Source organism: Rhinoderma darwinii, chromosome 1, assembly GCF_050947455.1.
Source record: "Rhinoderma darwinii isolate aRhiDar2 chromosome 1, aRhiDar2.hap1, whole genome shotgun sequence".
NCBI classification, from domain to species: domain Eukaryota; kingdom Metazoa; phylum Chordata; class Amphibia; order Anura; family Rhinodermatidae; genus Rhinoderma; species Rhinoderma darwinii.
In genome coordinates, this window is record NC_134687.1 from 501,258,013 (window position 1) to 501,271,382 (window position 13,370).

General features: G+C 39.5%; 1 protein-coding gene across 7 annotated transcripts in view; it reads left to right on the top strand.

Annotated features, from left to right (window-relative positions):
- C1H5orf63 (chromosome 1 C5orf63 homolog) overlaps positions 1-13,370 on the top strand; it is a 233,268-nt gene that overhangs the window by 117,381 nt on the left and 102,517 nt on the right. For 6 of the 7 annotated variants that reach the window (XM_075835947.1, XM_075835928.1, XM_075835937.1 and 3 more), the window contains exon 2: positions 6,303-6,410. In XM_075835947.1, coding sequence (XP_075692062.1) covers positions 6,303-6,410 — 108 coding nt within the window. Of the gene's footprint in view, positions 1-700; positions 794-6,302; positions 6,411-13,370 lie in introns of those variants that run through there. The other variant, XM_075835956.1, reaches the window with a different exon arrangement.

Sequence of the window (13,370 nt, forward strand, 5' to 3'; positions counted from 1 at the left end):
ACTAAGGAATACTGGACACATATAGTCGCTTTTTCTGTCCTTAAGATTGTCATTCAATAAAACTATTATTTATATTTTTTGTTTTTCCGAGTACTCTGAGATGCTGGGTTAACACAGTACAACTTTGTTGCATTTTTTTTACACTGTAAATATTTAATTAAATATGGGATGATTTATGATCTCCCTTTCCTCTGATTCATGGATAGAAGTCCTGTTTGAAGGAGTTCTGGTTGAAACACTATAGGGCTTGTCTCTGTAGCCATGGATCCTGGTTTGGTCTTCACCTTATACCTCTGTGTTGATTATAGATCTACACACTGGTTGAGTGTATATCTGAGACTCGTAGTTCTTACATATGAAAATGTGGGGAACATCTTGTCTACAGGGACGTAAGGAATGAACTGAATTCAAGCCTGTGTTTGAGGTGTGCACCATATAACCACTATACATTCCGTTATTAAAGCAGGACATATGATCCATGACTTGGATATAACATTGATATTACTATGCCCACATATGCTATTTCGTATTGGTAGTTTGCCCGGGTTAAAGATGCTGTTGTAGAGCACACTTACCCTAAAGGGACTGCGCGGTAAGATCACTTCTCCATTTTAATATAGTGAGGTCCGATGCCACACTGTTGTACGGTGTAATGGCAGCTAGAGAACACGTGTATCGCTTTACCCAATGGACAGCTAGTGTTTGGGCATGCGCAACTCGACGCTTGAGACGCCGAGAATTTCGTAGTCTACGCATATGAAGTCCGTTCAGGAGATCACTGTTTGTTAGATTGGTGAGTGCCAGCTTTCTTAGATTTTAATATTGATTACTGTTTATATCTAATTAGTGTATTACACTTATTTACATGCACATGTTTGATATAACATGATTCAACAGTCTCCTATATTATGTCATGACTTGACTCTTGACACGTTTTAATTGTATTTTGATACATTGTTACACGTGAATTTTTTGGCATTATTTGTATAATTGTCAATATTTATAGCACTTGTTAATTGAGCTATGCTCTCCCTATATATATTTGTGTGTTGTTTTCACAAATTGCTTTTTTGTCTCAGTGCTGCTCCTGCTTTGATTATTTTTTTTATGTGTGTATATATATATAATCCCGGACAACTCCTTTTAAAGAGGCTCTGTCACCACATTATAAGTGGCCTATCTCCTACATAAGGAGATCGGCGCTACAATGTAGATGACAGCAGTGCTTTTTATTTTTTAAAAAACGATCTATTTTCACCACTTTATTAGCGATTTTAGATTTATGCTAATGAGTTGCTTAATGCCCAAGTGGGCGTGTTTTTACTTTGGTCAGCGTCATACACTCCTCTGTACAATGCCCACTTGGTCTAAAGTAAAAACACGCCCACTTGGGCATTAAGCAACTCATTAGCATAAATCTAAAATCGCTAATAAAGTGGTGAAAATAGATCGTTTTTTTAAAATAAAAAGCACTGCTGTCATCTACATTGTAGCGCCGATCTCCTTATGTAGGATATAGGCCACTTATAATGTGGTGACAGAGCCTCTTTAAATGATTTTTTCAGTGTCCCAGGTTTATGGGGGAGCTTTTAGACATTAATTAGGGCACTATTGCTGATATACACCAATCTTGTTGAAAGCCACAGTCGGATGCAATCTCTCCACTGTGTGCATAAAATTTTTTCTTAATAGCTAAAGATGTGATTGTGGACATGTTTCGTCATGGATAAATGCACCTGCAATTAGATATAAGCAACATCTATAGTCTGTAATACAATATCCTTATTCAAACCCTTGGGAGGGGAAATTAGCTTTTTCCCACAAATTTTTAGCAACCAGTAATCCAGTGTTCTAAGTCCTAATACTGTATTTATGCTGTAAATTCTCTCTTATTTTTGGATTTATGTTGGAGTTTCATCCATGTATATTTCACATGGACAATTTAATGAATAGACTACAAAAATAAATACCTCCTCCTAATAGGGAACTATTAAAAAAACAAAAACCTTGAGATCTGCTCTGCTAGCACATTTGTTACAGAAGATATTGTACATTACTATAATATGTATTAATTTTGTATGAGCAAGATGTGTGTGTGTGTGTGTGTGTGTGTGTGTGTGTATATATGTATGTATGTATGTATATATATATATATGTATATATATATATATACACTACCGTTCAAAAGTTTAGGGTCACTTAGAAATTTCCTTATTTCTGCAAGAAAAGCACAGTTTTTTTCAATGAAGATAACATTAAATTAATCAGAAATACACTCTATACATTGTTAATGTGCTAAATGACTATTCTAGCTGCAAACGTCTGGTTTTTAATGCAATATATACATAGGTGTATAGAGGCCCATTTCCAGCAACCATCACTCCAGTGTTCTAATGGTACATTGTGTTTGCTAACTGTGTTAGAAGGCTAATGGATGATTAGAAAACACTTGAAAACCCTTGTGCAATTATGTTAGCACCGCTGTAAACAGTTTTGCTGTTTAGAGGAGCTATAAAACTGACCTTCCTTTGAGCTAGTTGAGAATCTGGAGCATTACATTTGTGGGTTCGATTAAACTCTCAAAATGGCTAGAAAAAGAGAGCTTTCATGTGAAACTCGACAGTCTATTCTTGTTCTTAGAAATGAAGGCTATTCCATGCGAGAAATTGCCAAGAAACTGAAGATTTCCTACAATGGTGTGTACTACTCCCTTCAGAGGACAGCACAAACAGGCTCTAACCAGAGTAGAAAGAGAAGTGGGAGGCCCCGCTGCACAACTGAGCAGCAAGACAAGTACATTAGAGTCTCTCGTTTGAGAAATAGATGCCTCACAGGTCCTCAACTGGCAGCTTCATTAAATAGTACCCGCAAAACGCCAGTGTCAACGTCTACAGTGAATAGGCGACTCCGGGATGCTGGCCTTCAGGGCAGCGTGGCAAAGAAAAAGCCATATCTGAGACTGGCTAATAAAAGGAAAAGATTAATCTGGGCAAAAGCACACAGACATTGGACAGAGGAAGATTGGAAAAAAGTGTTATGGACAGACGAATCGAAGTTTGAGGTGTTGGATCACACAGAAGAACATTTGTGAGACGCAGAACAACTGAAAAGATGCTGGAAGAGTGCCTGACGCCATCTGTCAAGCATGGTGGAGGTAATGTGATGGTCTGGGGTTGCTTTGGTGCTGGTAAAGTGGGAGATTTGTACAAGGTAAAAGGGATTTTGAATAAGGAAGGCTATCACTCCATTTTGCAATGCCATGCCATACCCTGTGGACAGCGCTTGATTGGAGCCAATTTCATCCTACAACAGGACAATGACCCAAAGCACACCTCCAAATTATGCAAGAACTATTTAAGGAAGAAGCAGGCAGCTGGTATTCTATCTGTAATGGAGTGGCCAGCGCAGTCACCAGATCTCAACCCCATAGAGCTGTTGTGAGAGAAACTTGACCGTATGGTACGCAAGAAGTGCCCATCAAGCCAATCCAACTTGTGGGAGGGGCTTACCTCAGCAAATTAACAGCTAGAATGCCAAAGGTCTGCAATGCTGTAATTGCTGCAAATGGAGCATTCTTTGACAAAAGCAAAGTTTGAAGGAGAAAATTATTATTTCAAATAAAAATCATTATTTCTAACCTTGTCAATGTCTTGACTATATTTTCTAGTCATTTTGCAACTCATTTGATAAAAATAAGTGTGAGTTTTCATGGAAAACACAAAATTGTCTGGGTGACCCCAAACTTTTGAACGGTAGTGTATATATATACACAGTATGTGTGCTTACAACATGTGTATATATGGCTTCGTTCACATTTGCGTCGGGACACAGTTCATAGGTTCCGTCTGAGCTTTCCGTTAGGGGAAGCCATGAACGGAATCCAAACTAAAACAAACGGAAACCATAGGTTTCCATTTGCATCACCATTGATTCCAATGATGACTGATCCGGTGCAACTGGTTTCCATTTGTCACCGTTTTTTAAGGGTTCCATTGTTTTAATTAAAGCGTAGCTGAACTTTCGCAAAAAAAAAAAAAAAAATATTTAAACTGCTATTATGTCACTCTATGTGGATACCCTTACTCCTAGCAATTTTTTTCACTTCAAAGTACCTTTTTGCAGCTTTTTTTCTTGTGAAACCGTCCACATCTATTTTCTCACACTTTCTGATTCTGGCAAGTTGCTAGGGGCGTGTCTTGCTGTGTGTGATGTTACGATCTGTCTATCTTTCATGGGCAGTGAACTCTGAGGTATAACTACAATACTGTGAGCGAGCACTGAGCTATGCACAGCACAACACATTATATACAGAGATGGAAATATCTCTGCACACTCCAGAAGAAAGCAATCCCGAGTTTTTCTTTTCACTTTCCCTGGCAAGTGCAGGGAAGATAAGACAGGATGGCAGGGTGCTTGGGGGGGAGGGGGGACAGACGGAGCAGTCCTAGTCTTATCTGATGCTGATTAGCAGCTCAGATTAGAGTGTCCTGACAGTCTTTGCTGGAGAGAAGGGGGAGAATCATGCAGGCACAGAGACCAGTGCACACAGTCTCTTCCATGCGCTCTGCTGCTAGAGAACTGTGTAGTGTATAGAGGCAGAGAGACATTCCTGATGTCACGATGGGGGCGTGCACATCTGACATCAGGATGGGGCCACCACTCACCCTTACTCACAGGCAGCAGAATCCGTACACTGATACAATCAAACGGTGTACGGATTTCTGCTAGCAACAGGAGAAATACAAGAAATAAAATGTGGTAGAAAAGTGTCAGAGTGGCCATTTAAAACACATATAACACAAAAAGGAGCGCAAATTCATTAATCAATTATATTACAAAACATATTTATATTACACATGCTTCTAGAAAATAAAAAGTTGATCGAACGTTTAGTTACGCTTTAAATGAATAGCGCAGTCGACTACATTATTGATTCTTTCAAAACAATGGGACCCTTACTCAACGGTGAGAAACGGAAACCATTTGCACCGGATCCGTCACCATTGAAAACAATGGTGATGCAAAAGGAAACTTATGGTTTCTATTTGGATTCTGTTCATGGGTTCCCCTGATGGAAAGGTCCGACGGAACCCATGAACGGAGTCCCTACGTAGATGTGAACAAAACCTATCTATTTAGTTGATGTCTAGGTTTTTCTATACTTCCTGTAAATATATATATATTTATAGTTGTGCTATCTTTTTTTGATAGAAGACCGAGGTTTTAAATATTTTTCCCCTTGGTTCGAGGTTTCCAGTTCTGTATAAAATGCTGCATAAAGGCTCACACTATTATTTTTTGTTTGATTTTATCCCCAGTCAGAAATTTGCTACCGGGCTTTCTGTGCATCCACTATAATGTATTCAGTCATTTTACATGAAGCATATCAAAAGCTGGCTATGCATTTCACTCTAAATTTATGAAATTGTAGCTATGAAATGACAGTGGCTATGTTGTGTCTGTCCATTCTTCAATAGTAATATATAACAAAAGAAAAGCCAATAAGAGAAACCAGTTTGATCTACTTTGGAAGAGTAGCTTGCCTGCTGTGAATGTTACCTAAAGATAAGAGATAACACAATAGACCAAGAAAATGAAGCAGATAAAGAAGTGTAACATCATTATAGTTTTGAAGTAGTTCTAGATCGGTTGACAAATTGTGTATTGCTCGTTCATTTTCAGAATTAAATATGTGTAAATAGTATTACTAATGTAATGTCAACTATTGACTATATGCTACATAAGTTTCTTTAGAGCAATTACTATCATCCTTAGGCCAGTTACAGCCCGCTTTAATAAGGCAGTATTTTAGGGCCTGTATTACGGTTCAGCACATGGAAACTCACAGTTCAACTAAACAGAACTACGATCACTATATAGAACATTATGGTGATCTAAGCCCAGTTCCGTAAAACAAGGTCTATTTACACTGCAGCTCCGAGTGCATATGCCAAACATATTCCTAGGGCCCCAATCACCTGACCGGTACTAAAAAAAAAGTGTCCTTTTGGCATCCATTGGGCCTGTATATGTTGGTAAACCTTTTATTCAACTGTATGGAATAGCGTATTTGATAACATATTTTTTATTTTATTTTTTACAATGAAAGACTTTCTGCGATATATGCAACTTAATACCTATACAATGGCTTGTATGTCGGGAAATCCTCGTGACGTATATCTCCGAAATACACTGTGAACGCAGTGTGAATAGACCCTTAATGGAAGTTATATTAAACAATATTTTAATTGTTTTGTTGGTAGATTTTTTTTTATATATTCCTTTCTCTATTCTCACAACAGATGTTCCATTTAAGACATTTACACAGAATAGAACGTTTAGCATTTCAAGCGACAAAAAGGCATTATGCACCCCAGAAGGAGAAGCCAGTGCTCACTCTCTTTACAAAGGTAAGTTCATGTGTGTTTAGTGGGAAAGTCATATTGACTAGTGACCTAATTAAATCTCCCGAGATATTGTTTAATTAGTTGCTTTGTAATCCCAAATCTTCAAACTATGAAATACTAGCAGAGTAAGGCTTTGGTCACATTTGCGCTAGGGCTCTGTTCCGACGTTCCTTTGGAGCTTTCCGTCTGAACGGAGCCCTAACGGACACAAACGGAAACCTTACGTTTCCGTTTCCATCACCATTGATCTCCGTTGTGCAAGGGTTCTGTCGTTTTGACGGAATCAATAGTGTAGTTGACTACGGTATTGATTCCGTCAAAACGACGGAACCCTTGCACAACTGTCACAAACGGAAACCATTGGCACCGGATCCATCACCATTGAAATCAATGGTGATGGAAACGGAAACCTATGATTTACATTTGTGCCTGTCATGGTCTGTCGAAACGAAGCCCTAGCGCAGATGTGAACGAAGCCTTACCCGGCTTCGCACGGGTCTATTTGTTGTTTGTGTGTGTGTGTGGTTAAAAACTTTGTTTCCTACTGATATGAAGCCAACATATCCAATAAATTCCAAGTGCAGGGTTCCTTTTTGGAGACATAACTCGTCTGAAAATGGTTCAGTTTATGACAATGCTGGAATCCAGTATAGGTACAGTTTGTTTACAGTGAGTAACACGGTGAGTAAAGAAAGATGGTTGGATTGTTATGGAAACCCGGTGTAAAACAAAAAGGACTGGGTTGTTATGGTAACCTGGTGCTAAACTGTGTATATCAGTGAGGCTAAGAATGAAGAATCGGCAAGCTTCTATTGGCTGATACGGGTCATCAGATATAAGGGAGGACCCTTGATGTGGAAGTCAGTGGTGCCATATTTCCTTTTGTATTGTATTGCAATTTCTTGTGAATATGTCGAACGGTTCGCCCTAGATAGCTAAAATCCAGTTTAAAACCTTCGGGAGCGCGTGATTTACAGTGAAGGAAAGAAGTATTTGATCCCTTGCTGATTTTGTAAGTTTGCCCACTGTCAAAGACATGAACAGTCTAGAATTTTTAGGCTAGGTTAATTTTACTAGTGAGAGATAGATTATATAAAAAAAAAAAAAATATCACATTGTCAAAATTATATATATTTATTTGCATTGTGCACAGAGAAATAAGTATTTGATCCCTTTGGCAAACAAGACTTAATACTTGGTGGCAAAACCCTTGTTGGCAAGCACAGCTGTCAGATGTTTTTTGTAGTTGATGATGAGGTTTGCACACATGTTAGATGGAATTTTGGCCCACTCCTCTTTTGTAGATCATCTATAAATCATTAAGATTTCGAGGCTGTCGTATGGCAACTCGGATCTTCAGCTCCCTCCATAAGTTTTCGATGGGATTAAGGTCTGGAGACTGGCTAGGCCACTCCATGACCTTAATGTGCTTCTTTTTGAGCCACTCCTTTGTTGCCTTGGCTGTATGTTTCGGGTCATTGTCGTGCTGGAAGACCCAGCCACGAGCCATTTTTAATGTCCTGGAGGGGGGAAGGAGGTTGTCACTCAGGATTTGACGGTACATGGCTCCATCCATTCTCCCATTGATGCGGTGAAGTAGTCCTGTGCCCTTAGCAGAGAAACACACCAAAAACATAATGTTTCCACCTCCATGCTTGACAGTGGGGACGGTGTTCTTTGGGTCATAGGCAGCATTTCTCTTCCTCCAAACACGGCGAGTTGAGTTAATGCCAAAGAGCTCAATTTTAGTCTCATCTGACCACAGCACCAATCACTCTCAGAATCATCCAGATGTTCATTTGCAAACTTCAGATGGGCCTGTACATGTGCCTTCTTGAGCAGGGGGACCTTGCGGGCACTGCAGGATTTTAATCCATTACGGCGTAATGTGTTACCAATGGTTTTCTTGGTGACTGTGGTCCCAGCTGCCTTGAGATCATTAACAAGTTCCCCCCCGTGTAGTTTTCGGCTGAGCTCTCACCTTCCTCAGGATAAAGGATACCCCACGAGGTGAGATTTTGCATGGAGCCCCAGATCGATGTCGATTGACAGTCATTTTGTATGTCTTCCATTTTCTTACTATTGCACCAACAGTTGTCTCCTTCTCACCCAGCATCTTCTTTATGGTTTTGTAGCCCATTCCAGCCTTGTGCAGGTCTATGATCTTGTCCCTGACATCCTTAGAAAGCTCTTTGGTCTTGCCCATGTTGTAGAGGTTAGAGTCAGACTGATTAATTGAGTCTGTGGACAGGAGTCTTTTATACAGGTGACCATTTAAGACAGCTGTCTTTAATGCAGGCACCAAGTTGATTTGGAGCGTGTAACTGGTCTGGAGGAGTCTGAACTCTTAATGGTTGGTAGGGGATCAAATACTTATTTCTCTGTGCACAATGCAAATAAATATATATAATTTTGACTGTGTGATTTTTATTTTTTTTTATTTTTATATAATCTATCTCTCACTGGTAAAATTAACCTAGCCTAAAAATTCTAGACTGTTCGTGACTTTGACAGTGGGCAAACTTACAAAATCAGCAAGGGATCAAATACTTATTTCCTTCACTGTACTTATGTGCCAAACTAGGAGGCAGATTGGTCCAGTAGTTTAGCCATGCATAAAGAACAGACAACAGAAATTCATTAATATATACAGTATATACCAGAAAAAGTACCCGGCGCTGCCCGGGTATAACGTGTCTGTCTGTCGGTTTGTGTGTTCATCAGATTTTTTCCAAGGGTGCCCAGGAGGCTAATCCATGCCCTCATATGTGCTTGGTTTACGGGGAAATCGCTAGTAGCCCTATATAACCCGGCAGTATCACACGATTTATTTAAATTTTGTCTTCCTATATACCGAACAGCTAAACTAGTAGGAAATTGAGTCAGAAGACTGTTACAGAGCCTGTTGATTAACAACATTGGCAGTTTTATTACCAGTTGGCCATAGACTATGGTTGGATCAAAATTGAAAACCGCATCATGCATAAAAGCCTTAACTAGCATGCTGAACATCATGATGTGCTCTATCAGCTTGCTGACTGGCCTGGGTTCGGGCAGGAGTCTCTGCTCTTCTGAGAGCCACCTGTCCGATCTGTTGCTGAGAAAGCCGGGGCTGAGTTTGCTGAGGAGTTTCAGTAGCTCGAGCAGCAGTATGACTCATTTGATCAGCTTGCAGTTGAGCAAGAGGAGTCTCTCAAGCTAGTAATGTAGCTTTCCTCCTTTCCATCAGTAATCTGATTGGTTGCTATAGGCAACCACTCCCCTCTACCTTCCCATCTAGGATTATCTTGTAAAGTGCACTACCTTTTACTGTCTCTTTAAAACACCTTTACTATAAAAACGAATGTCTGTATTCGCTTTTATAGTATTGGATCGTGATAATGGCTGATAACCGAGAACAACGGCAAGGTTGGGAAATTTACGAAGACCTTCCCGGACACCCGATGTACCTATGTACCAAATTTGGGGTCAAGTGGTTCAGGCGTTTGGATGCCTATAGAGGAAGGACAAACATTCACTTTTACCATATAGAATAGTAGAGTTACCCGGCTTCACACTGGTCCGTTTGTTTGTTGTTTGTAAGTGTGGTTAAAAACGTAATCTCCTACTGATATGAAGCCAACATATCCATTAAAGTCCAAGTGTAGGGTTCCTTTTTGGAGGCATAACTGGTCTGAAAGGGGTTCCATTTATGAGAATGCTTAAATCCACGGGCTTGGTTCTGTTGAGAGATTTCGGGCATCTTCTAAGTGCAGGGTTAATTTTTGGAGGCATGTCTGCTATGAAAGGGTTTCAATTCATGAGAATGCGCAAATCCAGTATAGGTACAGTAATGTTTACAGTGATTTACACGTCGAGTAAATAAAAATGGCTTGGTTGTTATGGAAACTTGGTCTAAAACTGTGTGTGTGAGTCTCTAAGAATAAAGGACCTGCGAGGTTCTATTGGCTAATACAGGTCATCTGATGTGATATGGAGGTCCTTGATGTGGAAGGCAGTGGTGCCATATTTGCTTTTGTAAATATGTAGAGAACGGTAGGTCCTAGAGAGCTGAAACCCAGTCTAAACCTTCAGAAGCTCGTGATTTACTTGTTTGTTAAATTTGGTGCAGATTGGTCCAGTCATTTGGTCATGCCTAAAGAACAGACAACAGAAATTAAATTTTATATATATATATATATATATATATACATACACATATACACTAATATATATATATATATATATATATATATATATATATATACATACACAGAAACAAACATATACTAGGAGCAGCACTGTGCAAAAAAACCAAAAACAGCTGGTGCTAAGCTTCAAATAACAGGGAGTGACGTTCTCCCAATAAGGTATATGGAAAAAATCGAGCAAAGAAGCAGCACTCAATAGCAAAAAATGAAATTTATTCACCCAACACAGCAACGTTTCACTTCCTCCATGGAAGCATTTTCAAGCAATTAGTGAAAAGCACACACAGGTATATATAGGGAGCACAAAGCTCAATTAACAAATCATCTAAATAGCAGCAATTATACACTTCATATTGAAAAAAATACCCCGTGTAACAGTGTAACAAAATATTATATATATGTGTACAAGAGTCAAACATTGACAAATGGTATGAAGAACTTTAAAATTCCAACGAGTGTCATACGTGCCTATAAAATAGTGTAATGCATTAATTGCATATTGATTAATAATCACATTATAATACACAATAGCTGGCACTCACCAATCTGGAGAAACAAGGACATCCTGAACAGAACATGTGTGGAATTAAAATTTCCGGCGTTACAAACACCGAACTGCACATGCCCCAACTCTATCTGTCCATTGGGTAAGGCTATCACATGTGATCTGACTCGCCGTGACGATGCACAGCGACGCAACAGCTGACACTCGTTGGAATTTTAAAGTTCTTCATACCATTTGTACTGAATGTACGGAGGAAAAAATGGATCTGTATTGGCGCTGCTGAGTGGTGAAGACAGGAAGAATCCAGAAGTCGGGTGATAGTAAAATATTGGTATTTATTGCTATGCAACGCGTTTCAACGCCGAACTGGCGTTTTCGTCAGGCATGGGGAACACAGAAAAAAAGGGGACATGTATATATACACACAGAAGGGGTCATCTGATTGGAGCCCATTCAGACTGGGCAAAAAAACCGCCAAAAACTCAAGGAGGTCAAAGTTCAAACGGTGCAATCAATTCTAATGACATTTCATAGTAATTACACAGTAAAACACATTAAGAACCATAGGAAAGGTAAAAGGTGAGTTGTCACTGTAGGGAACTCTCAGTTTATTCATAAATAAAAGATGTGTGTAAAATATCGGGTGATAAAAACATTATATGTGAGGGACGGCAATGTTTTGTTATTGCATGGTAAACTGATAATATCAGAAGGGAAATAAATGGTGAGCAAGTACTGAATGTTTTGTTTTAGGTGGTTTGTTTATTTCTTTTATTTCAATCGTGGGACTAGGATATGAGAAGTTACGTGTGCGGATTGGGTTTGTTACCGGTTGTCAAGGAGACCACCTACGCTACGGTGGCCGATGCGGTCCAAAGCGAGATGGAACGCACGGTGAACCGCAAAACGCCAGAGAAAGCCGGTCTATGCAGCAAGAACAGAAGGACAGGAGAGGAGAATGTGTTGCCGAGAAGGGATAGGTAGATAATGAAACATAATGTGAGTAAAGAAATCTAATGCTTTCAATGACACAGTGTAACGGTAGTTTGTTTCAATGTTTGTTTTAATCATTAGAATTGGTTTACGTCTCTTGGGACAGATGGAAGGTTAGGGGGGGGGGGTTGTGAAGTTGGCATAGATGAGTGTTAATGGGGGCAATGTCTAAAAGGATGGTTTCTTGCCTGGATGGACAATGCATAACGTATATATTGTGTTGTTGTTGTGTTAATATTGATATTAACTCGAGGGGAAGAAGTCCTAACAGCAAAAATTGGAACATTGCAGTTTAGGGCATGAAAACGCGAATGCAAATGGGGGGGGGAAGGAGGGTGGTGGCTGTTGGTGGGAAATACGGCAACAAATTGTGTCAGCCGGGTCTCGTAGTTACATATTTGGATCGTTGTACTGTACTGTATTTTTGGAGAGATCCAAGGTATCCCGAGGTATGTCTGAGGGATGTTTGAGAGTTAGTCTAAAGATGACTCTGTGATGTCGTTTAGACCAAATGGGTGTAGTGTGTTCATTTTAAAAATCCAGAAATTTTCTCTTTGTTTTAATTTGTTAAATCTGTTTGGGACGTCGGGGTGAATGTGTTCAATGGGTGTTACTGTAATTTTATTGGCCTTGCATTCGTGTGTCTGAGAAAAATGACGAGATACACTATGTTTGAGGTACCCAGTGTTAATATTGAAACGGTGATTATTGACTCGGGTTCTTAGGCATTGGGTGGTTCTACCAATATACTGTAGTTGGCACGGGCATTCTAAGAGGTAAATGACATATGAGCTGCCGCAGTTAAGGAGTGTTTGAATTGTGAATGTCTCGTTGGTGACAGTGAAGTGTAGTTGTATTTTTTGTGGCTTATGGAGTTACAGCAAAGGCAGCGTGAATGTCCACATTTGAAGGAGCCTTTGAGGTTAGAAAGAAAGTTTGTATGTGTTGTCAGATGTTTCTTTGTTCTGCTTGGAGCAAGTATATTTTTGAGGGTTAGGGAGCGTCTGAATGTAATATTAGGTTTGTCTGATAGTGTGTCTTTTAAGTGCGGGTCATTTTTTAGGATGTGCCAATGTTTGGAGAGAATGTTTCTGATCATTTTGTTGCCTCTATTGTAGGTGGTGATGAAGTTGATATTGGAGTTACCAGGGCCAGACTTGGGTTTCACCGTAGGGGGATTTAGACAGGAATTTTGTGTGAGTTCAGAGGCTTTGGATTTAGCACCTTTTATAAGATTTATTGGAAAATATTTGTCTTTGAATCTTTTTTCTAGGA